A 24,901-nucleotide genomic window follows, 5' to 3' on the forward strand; every position below is an offset into this window, starting at 1 on the left:
TCTGATCTCCTGCTTGTTCTGTGCTTTATCTACTGAGCCATCTCAGCCTTCAAATTTTATCTGATCAGGTAGGGACTATAAGGGAGACCGAGGAGAGGAGGAAGAAGGAAGTCTTACCATGGGGTAATATGGACCATGAGCATGTGGCTATGAGGGCTAGCCTGATGAAGCAAGAACAGTGCAAATGAAGCATATGGCAAGCAATATATTGGGATTCAAGGCATGAACAGACAAAATAGCTTAGAGGGTTAATATCTGTCCAGCTCCGGTGCTTTAAGGCTTATTATTATTCTAAAGGTCTCTGTGTTCTTTATTTGGGTAATAGCTGGTTAAAAAGTAACTGTTGCCGTATTAATTTCAAGCATTAGTTATTAACTGCAGAATGTTTAAGTCACACTACACCAAGACCTGCACTGGGGCAGAGGGGGAAGCATGCTAGAGTTCTGGGCATAACCTTCAGTTCTGGTTCTCCTCTGAGAAGCAGGAAAAGAAAGGACTAAGAGGCTCCCTGAGTTTGGAGCCCGTCACTGGAGGGGTCTTGTCTCATCTTGGCTGGAAGTTGCTGCCTGGCTCCCAAAAAGACAGAACAGAATGATTTCTTTGTGTCCAGCCCTCACTGAAGGCTGCTGCCTCCTGGGTGTACAACCTTCTGCCTCCTTTTGCATCCACCCCTTCTCGTCACTTTCCACCTACTATCAAGCAGGTAACTCCTACTAGCGACCATGGAGTAGTTGTGATCATTGACCAGTTGGGCTTTGGGTGGGGCTTTAAGAATCCATGTTTGTACTCACACATATGTGTATGCATGTACATGTGCATATGTGTATGCACACATACACCTACCCTCACATGGACACATGCATCTTTAGCTCTCCATGTACATACATATGAGTGCACACATGTAGATATGGCTGTATGCACACATCAGGAGCTTGTGTCATGAGAACCCGAGACAACCTCAGACTAGTGCATTTTAATAGCAGAGGCTTGGCCTAAGGATAATTGCATGTCACTCCCCATGAAGAGAGATGGGAATTGAATGTTCAGGAGCTAGGATGGGCGAATATGGAAAGACGGACATGACTGGTTTCTCAGAGTATCAAATCCCAAACACCAAGACCTGACCCCGCTCAGCGAAGCGCACCCTGTGTGTTGCATCAGTCTGTTTTTCTGGGCTTCCATCTGTGTGGAAGGAACAGGAAGAAGTCAGAGGTGACAAAGAGCCTTTTCAGAAGCTTAGCACAAATGCTAAACACCCAATGCTTGCTTAACTCCTTCAGGAAGTTGCTTTTGGATGCTCTTAGCTGAAGGCTACTGAGCAAGCAACTCCTTGCTCCTCCACACAAGCACAGGGCATGGGAGGATCTTTCCTAACTAGCTGGCCTACTGCTGGCATAGCTGACAAAACTCAAGAACGGTCTTGTCTGCTCACATGCTTGGTCAGCACTGCCCTCTACCGTCCAGAGCGAGCTTTTCATCCTTGTCACTGAACACCTGGTTTAGAAAACTGACATGTGTTGCTACTGCAGCTGCTGCAGGTGCCACAGGGGCTTTCTGATTCACACAACTTCCAGGAGATGCTGAGAACGGCTGACCTGAGACAGCAGAACAGATCACCTCTGAACAAAATGATTTTCTGTCTCATCAACACTGTCTGGCTTTCAGAAAAGGCCAACCCAGTCAGCCTGGCTGGCTTGCAGAGGAGGGTAACTTTGCTTTTATGCCTCCCCCTTGTCAGGGCTGCCTCCTGGGGGTGTCCCCTAGGCTCTGGGGGGGTCTGATTTGTCTTCTTCTTCCTTTGTATCTGTCCACTGTCTCCTGCCTACTTCTACCCATGCTTTCATGGTTTTGAAGCTCAAGCTTTGGGCTTCTGGGACTGGGTCCCCTCTTAAAGCAAGAACAGTAATGCATGTATCTTGCTTGGCCTAGGACATGTCCGGTCATGGTGGACAGGGGACATCAGCTTCATTAGCTGTGACCAGACATGTGACTCTGATGGCAGAAGGTAAATGAAGACTGGAAAAGAACAACGATGAAAGACTTAAAAGCCCCCCAACCATCCACGAGACTCCTCAGTCAGCTCTGCCCATCCAAAACTAAAAAGCTGCTGGGTGCCCAGCCAGGGGACTATTACTGTAGATAGGGTGACTCAGACATGCTATAGAAGTAGTTCATCACTAGGGAGGATTTAGTGACAGTGAGACTTAGGAAGGTTGACAGTGAAGCATAAGTGACACCCTCAAGAACAGCCTCACTCACAGGAATCCAGCGGCCTCAGAGCCCTTGCTGAACACAGGCCTGTGTACACAGCCACATACTGAGAAGGAACAAAGAGGGATGGGGGCAGAGAAGGAGGCAGGATCCAGAGAGGAAGTAGCTTTCCCTAAGATCCAAAGGGGGAAGATTCCAGAATAGTGTCCAGGACTCTGAATAGTTGGCTTGTTTGTCTATTTCCGTGACTTCTTGGCTCGGCAGCCTGAATTGGCAGGTGTGAGGCCATATTGGGAGAGATAAGCCTAGGGGTAGAGATCTGGCTTGCACAGGTGCTAAGCAGGTTAGGCTAGCTAGCATTGTCTTCTTCTGGTAAGAACCTGGCACCACCAGCTTGTAAGCACCTAAGAAGCCTGCTCAGAACCCTCTATACCTTGAACACAGCAGCAGCCAGGTTCTACCTAGCCCCGTGCATCTGGCTCCACTCTCATTTCCCAATCTTCCTTATTTTCATCAGACCTAGCATCAGATATGGGTGTGTCATTCATGGGCATGCCTCTGGTCCCTGGGTAAAGAGCACCCCTCCTCCACATTGTGGGATTGACAAGGAAAAATGGAACACCCTCAATTTGACTGAAACCTCAGGATGAGACAGGATCATCTCTTTGCCCATCTGGATCTGTGACTTCTCCTATTTATTTGGCTCCATTTACAGTTTGACCAGCAGATGGGGTAGAAGATGAATCCAGTTGTACCAAGTACACAGAGGGGGAAGATGTTTAGAAGGAGAGCTAGCCCAGAAGGGCTGATGGAGAAGCATCAGGGAGCAAGAGATTATGCGTCCCAGATGGTGTGCTCAAAGCTGTTGGACTAGTGCAAAAGCCAGGCTGCAAGGGACCGGGACAAGCTGAATGGGAGCAGCAGCTCAGCGAGGCCAGGTTGGAAGGGAACCTCTGATAGAGGGACGTGGCAGGTTCTTAGAAGGATCCCCTGGTGTCAAGAGATGGGGAAAAGAAGGCCATGGGTTTCAGGACCAGCCTTGACTGGACCTGAGGAATGGAGATTGGGAATTCCAGTGACCATAAATGGCAGACACAAGGGCAGTCTTCAGTATGCCTGTCTCATTCCACACTCTGTCACCCCAGGCATAGCTTTTATGTGCTTTAACTCACTGGAACACCTGTGTGCCCACATGTTTGCATGTGTTGGTTCTTTGCAGGGTACGAATATCCCTTAACTCATACCAGGGTTACACATGATACAGTACCATAAGTGTGTGATATTGTAAGTCACAAAGGCACCACTGCCCCCAATTCACAGCATCAGGCTTAGCAACTCACAGAAAGATGGCTGTTTCCTCATGTGGATGTATGGCTGAGTGGAGCTGCCTCTCTCTGACACAGCTTAGCATCCCATGAAGTGGCGGGTAAGAGAGGAAGTGACTTATATAATACCACAAACTGGTATGGCCAAAACAAGAACTCAGATTTACCTGTCAGCTCCCTGGATATGAAAGGTACACAAAAGGCAGGGGTCCCGGGCTGGGAGCAGGGAGGGATGCTTCCAAGCTTAGGTGCTGCTGCTACAACAGGCTGCTTGACCTTGGCCTGAGCTTCATGAAGCCCAGTCCACTTCTTCTACTCATTAGCTTTAGCAGGACAGGAGACCAGGCACAGTGTTTACCACAATAGGATGTAGAAGCAGATACTTCTCTGCTTGGCTTAATGTCAAGAAGAAAAGAATGGAAGGGAGGCTGTGGTAACCTGATCTGAACATGGAAGGGATGCACCCCACAGTAAAGGAAACCCAGAGTCTCCCATTTTCTTGCCCCTTCACCCCATAGGGGTTTTGGGTTGCACCAAGATCCTGTGGGGAGAAAGGAGCCTCAAGCAAACCATCTCACTCATATGTGAATAATCAGCAGAAGAGAGGGCTGTGCACGTACTTGACATTGGTGTTGGTGCAGATGACGTACTCGATCTCATCAGAGTAGGGGTTCTGGAAGGTGAAGCTGCTGGTACGGATCAACAGCCACTCCCGGTTCTTGGTGCGGAACCGATACATGACCGACAGCACTTGGCCCTTCAGCTTAACCACCTGCAAAAACATTTAGACAAGGGAGTCAGCAGGAGGAGGAAGAGAGAGCAGCCAGACAGTGTGGCCGGCTGCTGAACAGGTCAGCAGGACCACAGAATGGGGTGCTGCCGCAGCCAACGGCAGTAACGAGGAGGGGTATGAGAGTAAGAGTGACAGGTAGCAGCTAGGCTCATACTTTCATCTGCTTCCGCTCTGGGGTCACTCTGTCATGCCATGTGAGACCAGTAATAGTCAGTGTTTCTAATTTAGTAGCTACAAATCAGATGGTGGGCACCCATACGCAAACAGTGCCTGGCACAGAGCAGTACCAACAACATAAGAGTTGCCTGCTTGCCTTCCTTCCTTCCTTCCTTCCTTCCTTTTTTTTTCTCCTTGGGCATTAGGATGATCCGGGGCTAAGTGCAAGGTGCACAGCTATAATGCATCATAGACTTATTTCTTAGATGGACTTAATTCACATAAAAATTTTAACCTCTGTTTGACATTGTAAAGTGGATTCAATAAACTCTCAGGAAGGAGGTGAAATAAAAGGGTAAATCTGTATGCATTATTTATTTGAATGTATCGATCTGCCACTACTTTCATGTTCCAGTGTGGCTTCCAGCGTACTTTCATGGACACCTGGAAAGGTGGCTTCACTATTTACTGATAACATTACCAGGATGCAAAGATTAATTAAGTTCTTTAAGATCCGACAGCTCTAGTGAGTGGCAAAGAGGGACAAGAACTGTGATTTTATGTCCAAATTACAAGCTTATCTCTCTGGGGATAGCTTGTTTTTTTTCTCTGTTCAATCACACAAAAGTGGGTAAAGATACCAGCCCACTGGCAGCTGGAAACATCCAGGTATTGGTCTCACCAAAGAGAAAGAAGTGGAAGATGGAGAAGCTAACGGAATGACTAACAGACCTTGCCCAGATGTGACTGTCCCCAAGAACAAGATAAGGCAAGCAGAAGTCCTTCTTGTAGGCATGTACAGTCTCTGATCCTGGGAATGTAAGTCTTCAGTCTTTCAGGGTGTGGTCGCAGATGGATTGGTGATAAGAATAGGGCCTGCTTCTATAGCCAGGCAAGGTTGGACTTCTCCTAACATCACCATGTTTGCAGCCTGCTTCCCACTGGGAGTTTGCAGTCTCTACCATACTGTACACAGCCCAGATACCTGGTGAACTAAGCTTTGCACAGCCCAGCCCAGCCCAGCCCAGCCCAGCCCAGCCCAGCCCAGCCCAGCCCAGCCCAGCCCAGTGTCTTGCACACAGTAGCACTTAGAGCACACCTCATGAGCTGGCTACATAGTCCTGAAGCAGCCAGGTGACTTCTCCCACACTGCTCCTGGGGGAAACCAGGCATAGCCACACTGCAGAGTATCAGACAAGACCCTCCTGGGGAATATCCAAGAGAAAAAAAACAAACAAAAGAACAAAAAAAAAAACTCAAGAAAGCTGGAAGAGGGCAGAGGCCTTTGTTACCACCTGGAAGGAGGCTGATGGGGTGAAGTGAAGCTGGCCTACTTAGAGGATGTTGCCTCATAGACAGTTGGTTCTTGTCTTAGTCACTGTTCTACTGCTGAGAACAGACACCATAGGACTTGCTTACAGTTTCAGAAGCTTAGTCCATTATCATCATGGCAGAGAGCATGGCAGCAGGCAGGCATGGTGCTGGAGAAGTAGCTGAAAGCTACATCTTGATCCATAAGCAGGGAGAAAGAGAGGTGGGGGGGGGGAGGGAAAAAGAGTGGGAGAGAGAGAGAGAGAGAGTGAAAGAAGGAAAGATGGAAAGAGGAGACAGAAAAAGAGACTATGCCTGGCTTTTGAAACCTTATAGCCCATCCCCAATGACACTTTCTCCAACAAGACCACATCTATTCCAACAAGGCCGTATCTCCTAATCCCTCTCAAATGCTACCATGATCTATATGAGCCCATGGGGGGGCATTCTTATTCAAACTGCCATAGTCCCCTAACTGGGACTGGCCTCTTTCCTCACAGGGGCCAGAAGTCAAAGTCACACACTGTAAGGTCAGTAGCCTGAAGTGCTTTCTTGGGGCATAACAATCAGACCCATGTGCTCTGTCCTGAGTGTGTGGTGTGCACCTTCTGTGTCTTCCAACAGAAAGAACTAAGGGAGTGTGAGAGCTTTTCACTGCGTTTCACAAAGCAGCAGTAGAACCTACCTGTGTCCAAAGCTGGGGTACAGTGCTGAAGGGTAGAGAACAGACAAAGCGGGGTGCAGTCCTGCCCATGAATCAGCTCAGCAGAATAGTGTGTATTAGGAACAGGAGCTTCAGAGCTGAAAGATCCTGATCAAGGCTTTGCAACCATAGGAAGGGATATGCATGCTTTGAATCCTTGATTTCCCAGCCTTAACTCCCTGTCCCCATTGCCAAAGTGAATGTTCTGTTCCAAAGCACAGGTCACTTTGTGGGGGATAGAGAGATGCTTAGATAACCACAACCCACAGAGTCTGCTACAAACTCACAATCAAATGTCAGGGGCCAGCAGGAGGGCTAGGAGTTGGGACCTATTGTTGAGGTCCTGACCTGAATGAAGGATTCCAGAAGGGGAATGAAGTTTGGGAAAGAGCTGGAGGGTAGGCATGATGCTGGCACATGAGATTCTTGGCTCCCCTTATAGAAAGCACAGCACAACTGTGTATGGGCAAGAAAGTCAAGGAGTGATGGGGGATTGAACTGTGCTTGTAAACAGGGTTGGTAACATGACCCAGGTCTAAATAACCTCAGAGTGATGCATCCTATTGTGCTTCACTCCAGTGTGGGGCTAGTAATACAGGAGACTGCAAAGATGCTAAAACCTAGCTTAGCCTGGCTTTCTATGAAAACAGCTGTCATGGGTATCTTCATCATAGTTACCATCTTCACCTGAAAATCACCACCATCACCATCATTAGTGTCTTAGTCAATGTTCTAGTGCTGTGAAGAGACACCTGACCACACAACTCTTATATAGGAAAGCATTTAATTGGCTTACAGTTCTGAGATTTAGTCCATTACCAGCAATGGCTTTCAGCACAGTGCTGCACAGCCAGACACGGTACAGGAGAGTAGCTGAGAGTTCTTTCTACCTTTGGATCTACAGGTGGCAGGCATAGAGAGAGACCCTGGGCCTGGTTTGAGCATCTGAAACTTCAAAGCTCACCCTGATTGACATACTTCCTTTAACAGGCTATACCTACTCCAGTAAGGCCACACCTCCGAATCCCTGTCAAATAGTGCCATTCCCTGAGGACCAGTACTTCAAATATATGAACCCATGGCGGCCATTTTTATTCAAGACACCACAACTGCTATCACCATCATCACCATTACAACCAGCACATCGCAACCAAGGTCATCCTCACACTAATTGCTATTATCATCACAATCATTGTTACCACCATCATGACAGCATCACAATCACCATCATTATCACCACTATCATCATCACCTCCACAGTCACAGTCACTGTTATCACCTTTATCACCACAATAATTATTACTATCACCATCATCATTTTCACAGTCATAATCACCATCACAATCATTTGTAACTATCACAGTCAAAGCCATTACTATCATGGCCATCAATATCATCACAGTCATTACCATTGTTATCATTATTACTGCCACTACTATTACCATCACTATCAATATTATTGATGACCACCAACCATCATCATTATTACCATCAACTAGGACCTCCAGAGCATACACTCACATCTCACTTGGGCTTCCCTCTATCCCGTGTCACATTTAACTATGCAAACTACATGCAAGGACCTGGCAGGTTTGAAAAGTAAAAGGAATTGGACATCTCATTTCACTCTAGCAGCCAGCTTCAATGACTTGTACCAGCTACCTCATCCCTTAGTGAAAGGGAAACCAGGGCTGTGGCATCAGAGGTGGAAGCCCTGGCACAGGCCCAGGACACATGGACAGCAGCAACTGTAGAGCCACAAAGGCATCCCAAGGCACACCCAGACTTGGCCTGAGTTTGTGTTCTTTGGGCACTGGCCACCATCAATGAAGGGGGACCAATGTTGATAAAGGGAAGTGGTTTGTTCTTGAGAAAGCTGAGTCAGCTCTTGAGCTCTTGTTTTAAACAAAAGCACTGAAAGGCTCAGACAGGAAGACCATAGAACACACACAAGTTCTGAGTTTAGTGTGGTATCAGTGTACTGTCCCAGGGGCCAGGAAAGTATCCGCTCCCAGAATCCCTTTCTCAGTCAATTTGCCAAGAAGTCAAAAATGAAAGAGAGAAACTTTGGGTAGGCTCCCACTTCATGCCCACCCTTTCTGTTTAAGCACGCTCAATCATGATGGCAGTGGTGGTGGATGACACTCAAAACTTTCTTAGTCCCATTGTCTACTAGGAAAAACATGGTGACAGTACTCATGGGGCAGGGTTGGGGATTCCACGGGGAAACACGTGAAGAAGGATCTGGATAGATTTACATCCTTACACTCAGCAAATGTGGCATGAAGAATCCTGATAGTCTTACCATTCTGATTTCACATTTTCCTCAAATGGGAGCCACATGCTATAAGTTCTGATCTACTTAGGCAGCTTGGTTCAAATCTATCCTCATGAAAATGGCATGCACAAGGACAGGCCTGGGGTCTGCCCACAGCAAATCCAGGTTTCAGTAAAGGAGGAAAAATAGAGGAAGTGGATAAAGGAAAAGACATATGGTAAAGGAGAGACAAGAGGTGAAGGAGGATGGGACCTCTTTAGCCACTGGTGAGACCTCATGGATGACATGGTTTGAAAGGTATCAGTCCCTGTGAATAGTAGAGGACAGCACTCCAGCTAAAGAATGGCTCAGCCGTGGTCAAAAGATGGAAAAGAAAATGGTCAAGAAACAGAGAGAAGGCCAATGTGACTGAAGAATAGTGTCCAAAGAAGGATGGAACAGGACCAGACTTACATGAAGCCTGAAATTATGGGAAGAAATTTGTACTTAACTCTAAGTATATGGACCATTGTTGGCAAATTTAAATGAAAACTGACTAAACCTAGTATTCATCTTTACAAAGGCTTGGAGTGAAATGATAACAGAAGCACAAGGGGTCACCTGCAAAAGTCAGGTGGGGGGCAGGGATGACAGGAGGAAGCAGGGAGATATCACTTTTGTGAAGGTGTTCCAAGAGGGCTTTGTGCCTAAGAGATGCCACTGACTGGGAGTAGTGTGAGGGAGAGGCGGCCACTAGGAGAAGAGGCAGCGTGCTGGGTCTGGAGGTTCCTGGGCCCTCAGACGGAGATGGGAAGAGCTGCCTGGAAGCACGAAGCTAGAAGACAAGTAAGCTGGAGTGACCCAGTGGTTGAGGTTGTGAAGAAGTTATATGGCTGATGTCAGGCCCTCTCATCACAATGGCAGAAGAATGTGAAGAAGCCAACCGAACAGGGGCCAGGAAGTGGAAGGGCAGCCAGGAGTGGCAGGAACTGGAAGGGGTGACATCGGAAGAGTAGAGCTGAGATCAGGGAGGAAGGGAGCTTCATAGAGCTGCCCATGTAGGTTTGAAGCTAGATGGTCAGTTCTCTGCAGATAGGGAGGCCTTCCACCGCCTGGGCCTGAGACACTTGGAAAACAAATAATAAATTAAGCCCATACTCCAGTGGACGGCAGCAGGTTCCTCTCTTATAAAGTGGCCCACAGGTCTCTTTTCTTATGTCCATTTTCTCCATTTCCAGGATTACAACATAGTCTGGTGGGGAGAATTTTTCTCCCCTTCCAGGCCTGAGGAGTCCACAGGCCTCATTCTTTAATTAGCTCTAACTCACCAAAGTGTGACACTTTGTCCTTTGCTTCAAGTCTCTCCTGTCCCCTGTGCTTACCATAGGAGGCAACAGTGACTTGTGACGGGTGCCTGTCCAAAAGTGTGTGCACTATTATGGTGGCCATTCTGCCAGGCTGCCTCTCCCTCACTGTTCCTGTCTGAATTATTCTCTCCTTAAGTTGCCTCCCATATCTAATTCCCATAGGCCCTGCACAGCTCTGGAGACCATCGCTCATTTTCAAGGTCTTCTGACTTACCCTTATTTTCATTTATTTGCGTACCTGGGCTTCCCAGGTGGCTCTTCAAAGCATCATTTGCCTTATGTGCTCAAACGAATTGCTACTCACCTTCACGGATCCTGGGGGAGAGCTGAGGCCCTATAGCAGGACCCAGGAGGCCTCAGACCTGACCTGGCTGGTCTCACTGCCTGCCACTACCTCCTTGTCAGCCCTAGGAGTTGCAGAGGTTCCTTCTGGTAGGCCACACTAGTGTGTCTGGTACAGGCCCATGCCCCTAGCATGTTCTCTCATTTCTTCTGTATTCTCCTTTTAAACTCTTGTCAGCTGGTCTCTCCTCTGGGAGCTGCCTCTTCTCCCAAGTCACCCTCTCTAGCCTTGCTGCTTGGGGAGACACCTCAGAGCCTGCCCTCCACTCCTGCCACATAGCAATGAATTCCTCATGGGTCTTACCTCCATGCTTGAAATCTTGCCCAGAATAGCTGGCTGACACTGTAGTCGAGCTTGGTGGCTCACAGTAGGCCTTCATCCCTCTAGCCCTCCCTCATCCCAGGTACCTCACTAGGCATCAGCAGCAGCAGCAGCAGCAGCAGCAGCAGCAGTCATGAACAATACCTGCTGGAAGCTCTCCCGTAGGTGGCTCTGATCCTCAGGGTGGCAAAATTCCAAAATATCCTTTCCCAGAAGGTCCTAAAGGGGACAGACAGCTTTAATAACCCCAAAGCCCACTCTCTATCTCTTACCCCTCCCCTGGAGACAAAGGTGTTGTTTATACCCTCCCCTTGAGCCCACCTCCTTTTGCCTGCCCATCGAAATCCTAAACATAAAATGGTCTTCCTCCTCCTGTCTGCTGAGGAGTTGGCTTCCTTGCATCCATTCTAAATTCCCCTGGCTCGTCCTCACTTCTAATTTTGCTTGGGCGCTAGATCAGCAGCTTTAAAACACAACTTTATTTCTGTTTGCCTTGGAGAGGCAAACTGCAATCAACATATTTTTAAAAACATCCAAAGAAAGCTCAAGGACAGACATGCTGCCTACGAAAACTGAAACTGTTTAAGTATGGAAACCAGTGGCTGAATGAGGCTATAATAACTGTGCCTGCCTCAAGTTTGTTCAATTTTGACCTTCACTAGTCTAGGTGCTATTTGAAAGATTCAGCCTTCATCTAAAACTTGTGTGTTTCACCTTGAGTAGGAGCAGAATACAAAAAACCATCAAAGAGCAATTTTGAGTGTGCTCCAGGGAAGTGTCTTAAACAGCAAAGGATGTAAGCAGTCTCAGTGATGAGAACCTGTGTGAGCACATGGTGTTGGAAGTGAGCCGACTCAGCAGCAAAGGGCAGTTCCTATGCCTCAGGAGCACCCAGACACTCAGGGGAGCTGCTGCAGGATGCATAGGTCTGTCCAGAAATGCACGGTTGTCAGGGGTCATTGACTTTCACTTCATTCTATCTGAGAGGCCATAGTTTGCATGAATCTAGCTTCAGAATTATAGAAAGGCTCTAATAATTTTGTTTGAACCAGTTCTAAAATCTACACAGGGGGCTGATTCAAGCACAGATAAAAGTTAAGTAAATAAAATAAAAATACACATGCAATTAAAATAACTCATGTTAACATATCCCAAAGCTTCCCAAAGTCTTTTCCTTAGAACAAAGAGATATGTATGTATGTATTTTTTAAATGACTTTTTATTTTAAGAAACTATAGAAAAGGTAAAAGGATATACATAAAATAAATACCTGCATATCATTGCATTGATTCAATGATATCATTATGTTATTAATATTTTTTATTGTCTTTTAAAACATATTTTCTTTATAGATGTTCACATACAAATGCAGATGGGAGATATTCTCTCTCTCTCTCTGTTATCTCTTAACAATAAGTTGTAGATCCCATAATATTTCTCTACGAAGTCTTTCAGCATTAATATAATAAATGTCTCATCATACTGCAAAACCAAAACATGATCATACCTAAGAAACCAATACTGATTTGATACTATCTCCATACTCCTCACACTTGTCCCCTAGGTGTCTCCTCTAGGCTGGGGACATAAATCATGCTTTTGTACTATAATATGTGGTTGTGGTCTCCTGGCTTCTCCTGGGTGGCTCCTGCTTTTCTGTGTTTCCCATCCTTTTTCAGAAAGGATCCAGAGAAAAGATCTGAAAATATGTCCTAAGTAAAAGATTTCCTGAAGCAAACACCCCTTAGGTATCTTGACAGTTGTTAGACATACAGAAGCTTTGTAATAAAAGTAAACTGATATTAACTCTCATCCTTTGTGACGGTGGTGTTGTCTTACAATGAACAGTTTGGCTTGTGAAGGGTGTCAGCCTGGCTAAACAGGGAATCCGGACTCCTGTGTCATTTTTCTATGATGTCGTTGTGCTGAACCTTTAACAAGCAAGATAAATACCTTTTGAGTGAAGTTAAATCTTTCACCAGTATCAGGAGCTCAGGGCTAGCCACTGACCTGGGGCTGGTAGCCAATCACACTGATGCATCTTGGGTCCACAAATGTGATGATCCCATCAGAGTTGTGCCGTGACAGGAACTCTGTGGGCACTGACATGCCACTCATGTCCATGCACACAGGAGAGCTGGTCACCTGGGATGGAGGGTTGATAAAGATGCAGATGAGGACATGGCAAGAACCCACACAGCGTGGACTTCACACATCCTGCTATGCCACTGTGAAGATGAGTGTGAGGAACTGAACTAATGCGTGGCCGCTTTCTTTACGTTTATTAGGCCGTGGGGATAATGAATATTTACAACAAGCCATGATGCCATAGGGCACTTGTGATGATAAAAGATATTGCACACTATGCTGGCAAATGGTTCGGGCTCAGCAAATGTTGTCTTATTCCTCTCTCATCTTCCCCTCTGAAATTGGTGCAGAGACTCCAAAAGTATGTATTTCTGGACTGAGTTCACCCAGCTACTCTATGTCACACACCCGAGAAGAGATCTAGTGTTTGTTCTATGTGAATTAAATCACTTATTCATTTTTTTGAAAATGGTCAGGCTTAGAAGATCAAGGATGTACAACAGGAGCCTTCTGGACTATCAAGTCTTCCTGCCTTCATCAGTTTGGAAAACACCCTAAATGTCAAAGGATGAAAGAGTGAGCCAAGTCACTGAGTGGCTACTGTGTAACAGATATCAAATAAAGCAAAAAATTTAAGCCTTATTTACTTACTTAATGTGTACAAGTGTTTTGCTTGCATGCATGTCTGTATCACCTATGTGCTTGGTGCCTGAGGAGGCCAGAAAGGCATCAACTCCCCCTGAGATTAAAGTTGCAGACAGTTGTGAGTTTCCACATGGGTACTGGGAATTGAACCTAGGTCCTCTGGAATAGCAGTCAATTCTAACACCAAGTTAACTCTCCAACCTCAAGTAAATTAAATTTTAACAAGACAGCGTCCCTACTTCAGAGGGTATGCACGAGCATACCTCAGCTAACCACAGCAAACCGTGTGTGAATGAAGTTGAAATAAGAACTCTTGTGTTATGAGAGAACACAGTGGGAAGCAATGGTTAGCATTAACTAAGGGGATTGGCAGTTATTTAGTTAGATCTCAAGGGATGAGAAGGTAGGAAGTTCACAGAAGGAATTTTGAAAGCAGAAGGGTAACTAAGAAACAAGGTAGAAGAAACAGCTTGAAAAGAGTGGGGGAACCATGAGGTGGCTGGCTTCATGAAAATGCAAAGATGTGGTTTGGTAAAAAGGATGTGGGAGGATGGGGAGAAGGGAAGGAGAGGAAAACCGAGTGGTGAGCTTGGACTTTGTCCCACAAAGCCCTCAGGGGACTTAGAGGTGGTTAGCAAGGATGTGAATTCTGGAGGAACTCATCTCTACAGTGACTGATGCATGTGAGAGAGAGGTCTGTGGACCCTTAGTGAAGAAAGGTCTCTGTGGTGTATCCCTCGTGGTACACCTTTTTAAAATTCAGGTTTTGATCCAGAGTGAGACATATAACCCCACAAATACTGAGTACACAGGAGTTCCAAATGAAGAGGCATCCAAACTCAGTCTTTTGTCCTGTGTAATGAACAAGCCTGGTGAAGATGAAAAGGTCAGGCTTTTGAGTCTGCCTTTCATCCCAGCACATTGGAGGCAGAGCCATGTGGATCTCTTGAGGTCCAGGTCAGCCTGGTCTACACAGAGAGTTCTAAGACAGTAAGGGCTACACAGGAAAAACCCTGTCTTGAAAAAACAAAACAAAACAAACAAACAAACAAACAAAAAAGGGTTTTTGCTCACCTGGAGCCTCCCAATTGCCACGAGGCAATATTTACTGCCTTGTCCGACATCAGCGTCTTCTTCGGGTATGGTCATTCCTGAAATGAGACATGTAGCAACATGAACATGCCCAACGTTACTGGCTAAGCAGGAAAAGCACCCACAATGTTGTTCATGAAACTGAAAATGCAGATCCATTGCTGCCACTCTGAGCTGGGAAGCTACCAAGTGACTCAGCAGCCCCACACTGCATCCTGTTCCTCTCTGTTTGACAGTGTCTGATGATTTCATGATACATCACCATCTGCATCTGTGGATGGATGACACAGAGGCAGTGAAGGAGGGTAAGATGAAAGTCATTCATCTCTACATATGCACAGTTTCACTGAAACACCAGTAAGAAGCCTAACTAGGTCTTGTTGATCAAGCAAACAATTCACTTTGTTTGGTGACAAAGGATCAAAGATCAATCAGATCTTAACAACTTAACAACTTGTTAGATCCCTCTCCCCCCATTTTCTTGTCTGTCTATTTGTTTGTTTGTTTGTTTATTTGTTTGAGGCAAGGTCTCACTATACAGCCTTGGCTGTCCTGGAACTTGCTATGTAAACCAGGCTGGTCTTAACTTTAGAGATCTTTCTGTCCCTGCTTCCTAACTGTTGAGATGAAAGTCATGCACCAGTGTCTATTGGTGCACACTTGTAATCCCGTCACTGAAAAGGCAAAATGAGCAGATCCCCTGGGGCCTGTTAACTAATTAGCCACCTTAGATTACTTGCTGAATTCTAAGACACTAAGAGACCCTGTCACAAAGACACAGGCAAGGTGAAGGATGACACCTGAGATGCCCCTTTGGCCTGCACATATATGTACATACATGCACACAGCCCTGTATCTGTATATACACAAACATACATGTGTACAGACACACAGAGTAGTCCATCTTGGAAAACCTCCAGATTTGTTCATGGAGCTAGCTCTTCCTCAGTTTCTGTTCAGAACTGCATAGCACTAAGTTGTGCAGATACACTGTGTTTATCCAATCATCCCTCAGTTGTGAATGGTGAGTTTTCCGTGCCGTGCAGTTAGAAGCAATGCACATTCTAGCACATATGTATCTTTTTAATCACTGGTATTGTACCTGTACGATGGTAGTTTTCTAGAAGTGGGATTGCTGAGTCAAATATAAATACACTTGTGTTTTGTTAAATTCCCTCCAGAAGGGCTGTATCAGTTTGCATTCCGGCCACTGATGTCTGAAAGTCTGTTTCCCTATGTTCTTGACTAACAGAATGTGTTGTCAGTTTGACAGGTGAGAATCTATGTCTTGATTTGCATGTAATTACAGTTATATTCGAGCATTGCTTTATGTTTAGAACTGATTTACATTTTGAGTTTTAATGAATTGTCCGTTCATGTTCTTCCCCATTGTTCTGCAGGGATTCTGGTTGCCTATTTCTCAATGCTGTTTTCGAGATAGGTTTTCTACATTCAAAGATGGCTTCAAACTTGGTAAGTACCTGAGGAAGACCTTGAACTTCTTATCCCTCTGTCTCCACCTCCCAGGAGATAGGATTATAGTTGGGTACTACCATGCCAAGCCCCACTTTTAAAGCATTGTCTCTGCAGAAAGGGAGCCTGTAAATATGTTCTCCCACATGGTCCTTTGTCTTCTAACTATGCTTACAAGGTGAAGTCTGAGCCACAATTAGAAAGCCATTTCTCATGAAGAGATCGAAAAAGACTTCTTGTTTGCCTCTAGTGCTTTCTTGGCCTCAACTTTTACATTTAGATGTCTCAGACACTCCATTACTCTTGTGTGGCATATGAAATACATATTGATGTTTGCCTTCAATATGACTCTTCAGTTATCCTTCTGATATTTGTTTAAAGTACAGTGATTTAAGATACCATTTTCATCTTGCAACAAAACCCAATGCATGCTTGGATCTAATTATGGACTACCTGAATCCCAGAGGCACTACTGTGTGTTTTTATGTCTGCTAAGGTTTCCCTGTAGGTATTTTCTTGGCTACTGTTAAATGTGTTTTCTACATGAAACCTAGTATCAACTTACCTAACTTCATAAACTACTTTGATGAAATTTTTAATAGGTTTGATTAACATTATAATTTGCCTTCAGGAGAACGATGTCTTCATAATATTGACTCACTACCCCAAGCACAGGGAAACATTTTAATGAGGTATTTCATCCTCTTTTAATTTTTTTCAGAAGCATTCAAAATGTTCCCCATATACATTTGTACTGTTATAATTGTTAAATGTGTTCTCTCGTCCATGTAGGGATGTCATCTGGTGTTGTCATTGTGCCTGTCTTGTTTAGGCCACCATATTGTAAGATTTCATGGGTGTGAAAGAAAAACAAAGTGGTTCCCATTAGCTGAGACTGCCAGGCACTTTCTCCCACTTCTCAGAAGACTCAAACTTTGGAACAAACTTATTACTATCCTTCTGGATATTATGTAATTCTAGAAAGTGATGCAAGTCTGAGATGCTCCAGCAGAAGATACGGGAGTGAGGATGTGGTCCTAGATGAGGACTGTTGTGTGCCATCCATGGAAAGGACAGACGTTTCTGAGCTCCACCCTTACCTGTGTGGGCTTAATACATAAGTATTCATTGAAAAAAGATTTTATGTTTGAAACTCCCTGTCATGGGTGGAAGACAATATTTCATAGGAGACATCATGGTTTTTACAATCTTTCCACCCCCCTTTCTGCAATGTTCCCTGAGCCTTGGGGACAGGGGTTGTGCTGTAGGTGTAACAATTGGGGATGGTCAGCCCTCAGTCAATTGTTTTCTGTATTTTCACCAGCTGTGGATTTCTGTGATGGTCCCTGCTTGCTGCAAAAACAAAACAAAACAAAACAACACAAAACAACACAACACAACACAACACAAAACATCCGATGATGGGCAAGAGATACATTTATCTACAGATATAAAGATAGACATGTAGAATGGAGTTGAGGATTATACTGGTTTAGGAACATGGCAGCAGTGGGGCTTCTGTGTTCATCAGAATCGACATACATCCATGGTGAGCTCAGCAGAGACTGATGAAAGGGCTCTTATGATTACAGGTGGCACAGATCCAGGGGGAAGGAGAAACAATATAATACAGGGAGGGGTCTGGGGTAGATACATTTCATGCACTTAGCTTTCAGGAAAAGGACCAGGGTGAAAAGGGTATTGCTACTGTTTAATTTAAACCTTTAAACAAACTTACAATGAGCTTTTGAGCAAAATTTTATCTTGCATGTTTTTCTGCATCTTTCAAATTTTATTAATGGACATGTTTTGTGTTTTCATTTCTAAAAAGAACAACATAAGGTAGGTATGATTGTGGCGAAGCCCGTACCACCAGCACTTGGGAGGCTGTGGCAGGAAGAACGTACAGTTTGATTTTAAGAAGGTGGGCTCCTGAGGCTTGGCTACCCACTGTGGGGGAAGTCTTCTCAGGATGCCCTGTGCTCACCAGCAACACAGAAACATGGATGTGGATTGTGAAAGCTAGACTTAGGGCCCTGTCCTTCAATTAGCAGATGAAGAGGCAGTACGCCTGGTGACAGCAGAGGCTTAACCCAAACATTACACAGAGAAACTGCATTCCCTTTCAAATGCATGGCTACCAAGTCGTGAGGTAGAGAAACACCTTCCCTGGTTTGGCGGCTACTACTTAGTACTCTGCTGTTAGATTTGGACTTGAACGTCAAAACTTCATTTCTAGGAAATGGGGACCAGTAAACATACGGTCCATATTTAACAGCAGACACGGGAAGTTTAGTAGGTTAACCAGAATGAGGGTACAATGGCTAACCAGCTCTGTACCTCACCTCTCCATGGAGAAAGAAAATTGGGGAAAACTTGAAGTCTCTCAGATGCCTCATAACATATAATTCTGAGTTTGAATTATCATTCTGGCATGAGTGATGCAGTTTCCATGGGGAACACAGTGACCCTTTCCCGAGGAAAGCTGAGGGGCTTCTGCTACTGTGTACGACATGCTTATTCTCCTTTCTCTCCTGCTTCTAGACAGCTGTCTTCCTGTCATCCATCTGCCTAGAACAACACCAGAACTCCTGTGCTCTTGGTGCACTGGCACTCCTAGTCCCTGAACATCTGCCTCTGCTCTCCTTCTCTCCTACAGTGGTGCTACGTCCGGCTCCACCGTCCCCTCTCACCATCACGGGACTTTGTTCGTCAGGATTAGCCTCCAGTGTCCAGCTTACCTCTCCCAAACTAAATGATGCTGGAACCGCCTTCTGCTCCGGCCAGGGAATGGTGCTTTTCTTACGGAAAGGCCCTGACCGTGGCTGATAACCTGCAGGTTCTGGTATCTCTCCTTTTCCAAGGTATTGCCACCATCATGGCCACCTCATTTTCCTATTGGTTTGTTTTACAGCTCTCCTACTATGGGGCTGCTGTAAGGTATGACTTAGGCTCAACACTTCCCAACAGCACTTTGAGCTCTCTCTCCCTCCTCTTGCTCTGGCTCTATGTTTGTTTTTATTTTTAATATCAAAACTCTGTGGGTTAGCAATATCAAAGTCTCCCAGTGCCACTTGTGAAAATGCCGCTAGAGCTTGCTCCTGTGATAGCCTCTCAAGATTTGAGATGATTACCTGCTCCACAGGGAAGGTGACTGTGAGGAGGACTGTGTGACTGGTAGGAGGGTGTAATGACATTTTGCTGCAGGGTAGCTTGGTGCTAGTATCTTTCTGCCTCTGCCTGTAGCCTCTGGTTACTTTTGGAAAGCCATCCATGGTCTGAGCACACAGAGTTGGCAACTGCATCTATTGGAGATAATTATTAGAGCTCAAAAGGTGAGCCTAGTGAGTTATTCTTTCTTTGGGGAGGAGGTACACATCCATATTTAAAATAATGATGAAAAGATTCTCTTTGGGTTTTAGAGACATAGGCAGTCTTTCAGGGGGCCCAATGATGAACCCATTGAAGGCTAAAGGGTTCAGGAAAGGATTCTTTAAAGAAAATGGCCACTGACCTTGGTACCAACATAGTTGGAAGGAAGATATCCCTATGTACAGTATATGGCTTAATGGTCATTAATAATGGGCTTTGGGGGTAAACCGGGTCATCCTAAATCAAGAATTACGATTCTGCCACTGATAGCAAAAGCCTGCGGCTCTATGAATTTCAGGAAAATTGAGTCCTACTTATCATGTGACATGAGTATAAATACCCTTATTCTATAGCGCCTCTGTATGTATTTGGTGGGGGAGTGTATATGAGTCAGCATTGTACCTGATGCAAAGATTCAGCATACCCAACCCAGGGTGGTGGTTTGAGTGAAAATGGCTCCATAGGTTCTGGGAGTGGCATTAGTTGAGGTGTGACACTATGGAGGAAGTATGTCACTGGGGATGAACTTTGAGGTTTCAGATGCCCAAGCCAGGCCCAGTGTCACCCTCTCTTCCTGCTGCCTGAAGATCCAGATTTGGAACTCTAAGCCACCTCTTTCTGCTGCGGAGAAAGGAGAACCTGTTCTTACTCTCCAGGGTTCACCATCATGATGGGAAAAACAGACCCAGCTCCTTCCAATACCATGTGCTTAACAGTGTCACAGGGAGCAGAACTGAGCCTGGAGATGGGCCATAGGGCCGCTGTTGAGTGCCAGAGTGGGCGGAGAGAAGCCGGGGGAGTGCTTCCTGGCAGGAATCGCAAAGTGCTTTTTAAAATAAGAACAGGATAACTGCAACTATTCTAACAGGTTTTAGTGATTCCCTGATCAGCTTCAAGAGCTCACTTCACCTCATATTAAGCTACAACGCCCTCCTTGGATAGCCTCTTCCCTCCTGCTAGCCTAGCGAGAAATACATCTGGAGAGTATAAACAATGCAAATGAGATGGACCTGGAAACTGCTGTTGGGAAGGGAAGACAGCACTGGCCAGGGAGGCTTCTTCATGCCTCACTAAGGGTTACAGGAACCCAGTGCAGACAAAGTGGAAAGCGGGTTTGTTTTTCAGTCTCTCTGGAAAGAGGTTGTCCTTGGCCTTCACTACCTCATGCGAATTAAGACATATTTTTATATTTCACAAAACAAAAGGCAGAAGGGGAACAACTGTCTTCTGGCTGCAAGCAATCCAGGGTACTTGCTCACGGCATACTGCCACAGCCTTCCCTGAGGAACATTTGTAAACTTTAGGAAAAATTTACTGTTGCAAAAACACATTTGGGAAACAGTCTCAATAAAGATAAAGTGGTTTCATCACTGTAGGCTTCTCAGAGACTGTGCTACACTGTGTCAACCAGTACCGTTTGCCAGGAGAGAAATGCAGAATGGGAAGTTTCCCATTGGATTGAATGGAATCCCTTTGTTGCAGTCTAGTGACTTTTATCTTGGTGGATAGTTTTGGGAAAAACAAACAAACAAACAAGTTGACCTGTGAATATCTTGTATTTCAGGGATCTTGCCTGGAAACTCTAAAAGTGGTTTAGCCTAAAAGTCTTATGGGTATAACTGATGCTTTTGTACCTACTTGTCCCTTCCAAATGACAATGAAAGATTCCAGGGCCTGACACAGAAAGAAGTATATCCTAGTGCTGGAAACTGGGAGAGGGGGCGAGGGGCACGTGAGGTGGTTTTAGGATGCATGGATCAGACCAGACCACACTGAGGAAGGATACAATGGGGAACCCTATTCCCTGTAACTGCCTGTGGAGGAGTGGAAGGTTTTAAGCTTGACTTGAGATGAGTCCAGAAGAAAGGCAAGTCTCAGGGAAGCACCTGGGACTCCTAGGAAACCACATGGACTTCTAGAACTCTCACTGGGGCTGTGTGTGATTTGTAACCTGACACTCCATTTATTGCCCTGGGAACAGACAGGTGAAAGCTAGTTCAGGTGTTCCTAAGACTGCAGCAAAGCCAAACATTTCTCTCCTGTCCTTGTCGAGGGTACTCCGGTCTTTCTAGATCCTCTGCAATGGATGATGGCACAATTGTCAGCTCTCAGAATGGACCATCCCACAGTCACATGTCTAAGGTAAGTCACATAGAACTGGAAAGCATGTGAAAAAGGGGACACCAAGGTAAGGAACCAGAACAATTATTTCCAGTTGCTTTACAAGAGAGAGAAAAATCCCACAAGCAATGGAGGAGTGTTCCTCTTTCTCCACATCCTCTCCAACATGTGTTAACACCTGAGATTGTGATCTTAGCCATTCTGACTGGTGTAAGGTGGAATCTCAGGGTCGTTTTGATTTGCATTTCTCTGATCGCTAAGGACTTTAACTTTTTTTTTTTTAGGTTTCTCAGCCATTTGAGATTCCTCAGTTGTGAATTCTCGGATTAGATGTATACCCCATTTGTTGATTGGGTTGTTTGTTTTTTTGGTGATTACCTTCTTGAGTTCTTTATATATTTTGGATATTAGCCCTCTATTGGATGTGGGGTTACAACCATTATGGAAATCAATCTGGAAGTTCCTCAGAAAATTGGAAATAGGTCTACCTGAAGACCCAGCTATACCACTCTTGGGAATATACCCAAAAGATGCCCTACCATGCCACAGGGACATGTGTTCCACTATGTTCATAGCGGCCTATTTGTGATAGACAGAAGCTGTAAACAACCTAGATGTTCCACAACAGAAGAATGGATACAGAAAATGTGGTTCATTTACACAATGGAATACTACTTAGCTATTAAGAATGAAGACATCCTGACTTTTAGAGGCAAATGGATGGAACTAGAAAATATCACCCTGAGTGAGGTAACTCAGACCCAAAAGGACATCAAACCCAAAGGACATGCATAGTATGCACTCACTAATAAGTTGATATTAGAAAAAAAAAAGAAAAGAAAGAAAGAAAGAGAGAGAGAAACAAAGAAAGAAAGACAGACAGAAAGAAAGAAAAAAAGAAAGAAAGAAAGAAAGAAAGAAAGAAAGAAAGAAAGAAAGAGAAAAAAGGAAAAAACCCATACAGAATATGTCTCAGTCCTACTTGGGAGAGAGACGAAAGCAATCACAAGTGGGGAGGGAGGGAAGCAGGGACTTGGGATGGAATGTGGACAGGAGCGAGTTGGGGAGGCAGTGGAGGGTAGAGGGGAACCTGATCTGGTATTGGGTTAGGAAAAAGAACTGAAGCCCTGAGGGTCAGCAGAAAGAATGTAAACAGGCAACCTCAGGAAATAGGAGGTTGGGGGGACCCCCCAGAATGCACCAGAGACCTGGGAGGTGAGAAACTCCCAGGACTCATAGGGAGGGACCTTTGATGAAATGCCTGAAAGTAGGGAGAGGGAACTTATAGAGCCCACCTCCAGCAGGAAGACAGGACATCAAGTGAGGGATGGGGTTGCCATCCCATAGTCACACCTCTGACTCATAATTGTTTCTGTCTGAAAGAATTATAGGGGTGGAAATGGAGAGGAGCCTGAGGAAAAGAAGGTCCAGTGACAGGCCCAAAGTGGGATTCAGCTTAGGGGAAGTCATAAGGCCTGCCATTATTACTGAGGTTATAGAATGCTCACAAAAAGGGATTTATCATGACTGCCTTCCAAAAGACCCAATAAGCAGCTGAAAGAGTCAGATGCAGTTATTTGCACCCAACCAATGGACAGAAGCTGCTAACCCCTGTTGTTGAATTAGGGAAGGCTGAAAGAAGCTGAGGAGAAGGGCAATTCTGTAGGAGGATCAGCAGTCTTAATTAATCTGGACCCCCGAGATCTTTCAAACAGTGGACCACCAAACAGACAGTATACACCAGCTGATATGACGCCCCAACACACAAACAGTAGAGGACTTTCAGGTCTGTGTCCATTCAGAGATGATGCACCCAACCCTCAATAGACTGGAGGCCCCAGGGAGTTTAGAGGTCTGGTGGGGTAGGGGGTGGGGGCAACTATGTGGAGATGGGGTGGGGTGGGAGGAGGTGTGGGATGTGGAGCAGTCGGAGGGTGATGGTGAGGGGTGGGGAATGGAATATGGTGTGTAAAAAATGAATTACAAATAAAATTAAATTAAAAAATAAAATTATCAACAGCAATGTAGAAAAATAATAATAAAAATAAGGGAGAGAAAAATCTAAAGTCAATTCTAGATGATGTTATATTTACAGGAAGACAGCAACTTCATCAGTGAGGACTGAGTGCAGATGAAAAAGCGCACTTGTCACCTTGAAAACAGAAAAGGGAGTGGTGGCCGTGAATAGAAGATTCGGTCAAGAAGTTCTAGGACTTCATATGAAGAACAAAAATCTAGAGGGGGCCAAAGAAGAACCAGGAGATGGCTGTGGCACCTGACACACAGGGGTGACTCTGATGCCTGAAGGACACATCTTTACAGGGACAGCTGAAGACCCCATACAGGCTGAAACAGCCTAGTCATTAAAATGAGCGAAAACATCCCCACTAGCATACTGAGCAAACATTTGATTTCTAGGCATTCGGGAAACAGCCTACTCGTGTTAAAACAGAAAAGGGGAAGATTCTGAAAGGAAAGCCAAGGCAGGCTCAGCCATCTCCACATCAGAAGTTAGAAACTAACTGCTAAAGATGCTGGAGAAGTGTCTTCCTGGAAACCTGTGACCTCAAGAATTCTCTTTGCAACTGTATAGGGCAATGAGAAAATCCTCAAACTGGAGGTATCCAGGAGTGTGGGGCCTGCCAACCCTTCTAGATGTTAATTATTGGGAGACTCATCTTGGTATGGTGAAATGGACCAAATAATGTCAGGGTCATGGTGTAGAGAAAGATAGGGTGAACAACACAAGCAACATGGTCTGCTTAGTACCTGGCCAACCTCACAACTCACACAAGTGGCAGAAAGGGAGATGACAGAGGATAGATGCGGGTTTTAAAAGGTGATTATAGACTTGAGAGATAAATAGATGGTAAATGTGATAGCGGATAGATTTATAGATTGGTGACAGACAAATAATAGGTCATAATGTATTTTAATTTTTTCTTCTGAGAATTTCATACACGTATACAATGTATTTTGATTATATTCCCTCCCATCTCCTCTTGGACTCCCTCTGACATCCCCTTCTCAACTTCATGTCTTCTTGAGGGAGCGCCATCTTGGTTCCGGGACTCCGCCGAACTTAGGAACTTAGTCTGCACAGGTGAGAGTGTGCACCACAGAAGCAGACAGCTTTTGGGACAGGCGGGAGCCACAGAGCCGCTGAGGCAGCACCCTTTTCGGGCCGCAGACATCCGGCCACCCTCCCAGCTGGGGAGGACAGGAGTCTGCCCGGCACGGGAGCCCTCTGCCTCAGGAGCAGGGAGTGCCATCTTGGTTCCGGGACTCCACCGAACTTAGGAACTTAGTCTGCACAGGTGAGA

The 24,901-nt window shown here is 45.4% G+C and overlaps 1 protein-coding gene across 6 annotated transcripts in view; it reads right to left on the reverse strand.

Moving 5' to 3' along the window:
• Nucleotides 1-24,901, reverse strand: part of Arnt2 (aryl hydrocarbon receptor nuclear translocator 2) — a 156,866-nt gene that overhangs the window by 24,193 nt on the left and 107,772 nt on the right. For all 6 annotated transcript variants that reach the window (XM_029479466.1, XM_021167418.2, XM_029479467.1 and 3 more), the window contains 4 exons: nucleotides 14,595-14,671; nucleotides 12,798-12,932; nucleotides 10,932-11,006; nucleotides 4,157-4,308 (listed from right to left, as the gene is read on the reverse strand). In XM_029479466.1, coding sequence (XP_029335326.1) covers nucleotides 4,157-4,308; nucleotides 10,932-11,006; nucleotides 12,798-12,932; nucleotides 14,595-14,671 — 439 coding nt within the window. The remainder of the gene's footprint in view (nucleotides 1-4,156; nucleotides 4,309-10,931; nucleotides 11,007-12,797; nucleotides 12,933-14,594; nucleotides 14,672-24,901) is intronic.

Source organism: Mus caroli, chromosome 7 (genome assembly GCF_900094665.2).
Source record: "Mus caroli chromosome 7, CAROLI_EIJ_v1.1, whole genome shotgun sequence".
NCBI lineage: Eukaryota > Metazoa > Chordata > Mammalia > Rodentia > Muridae > Mus > Mus caroli.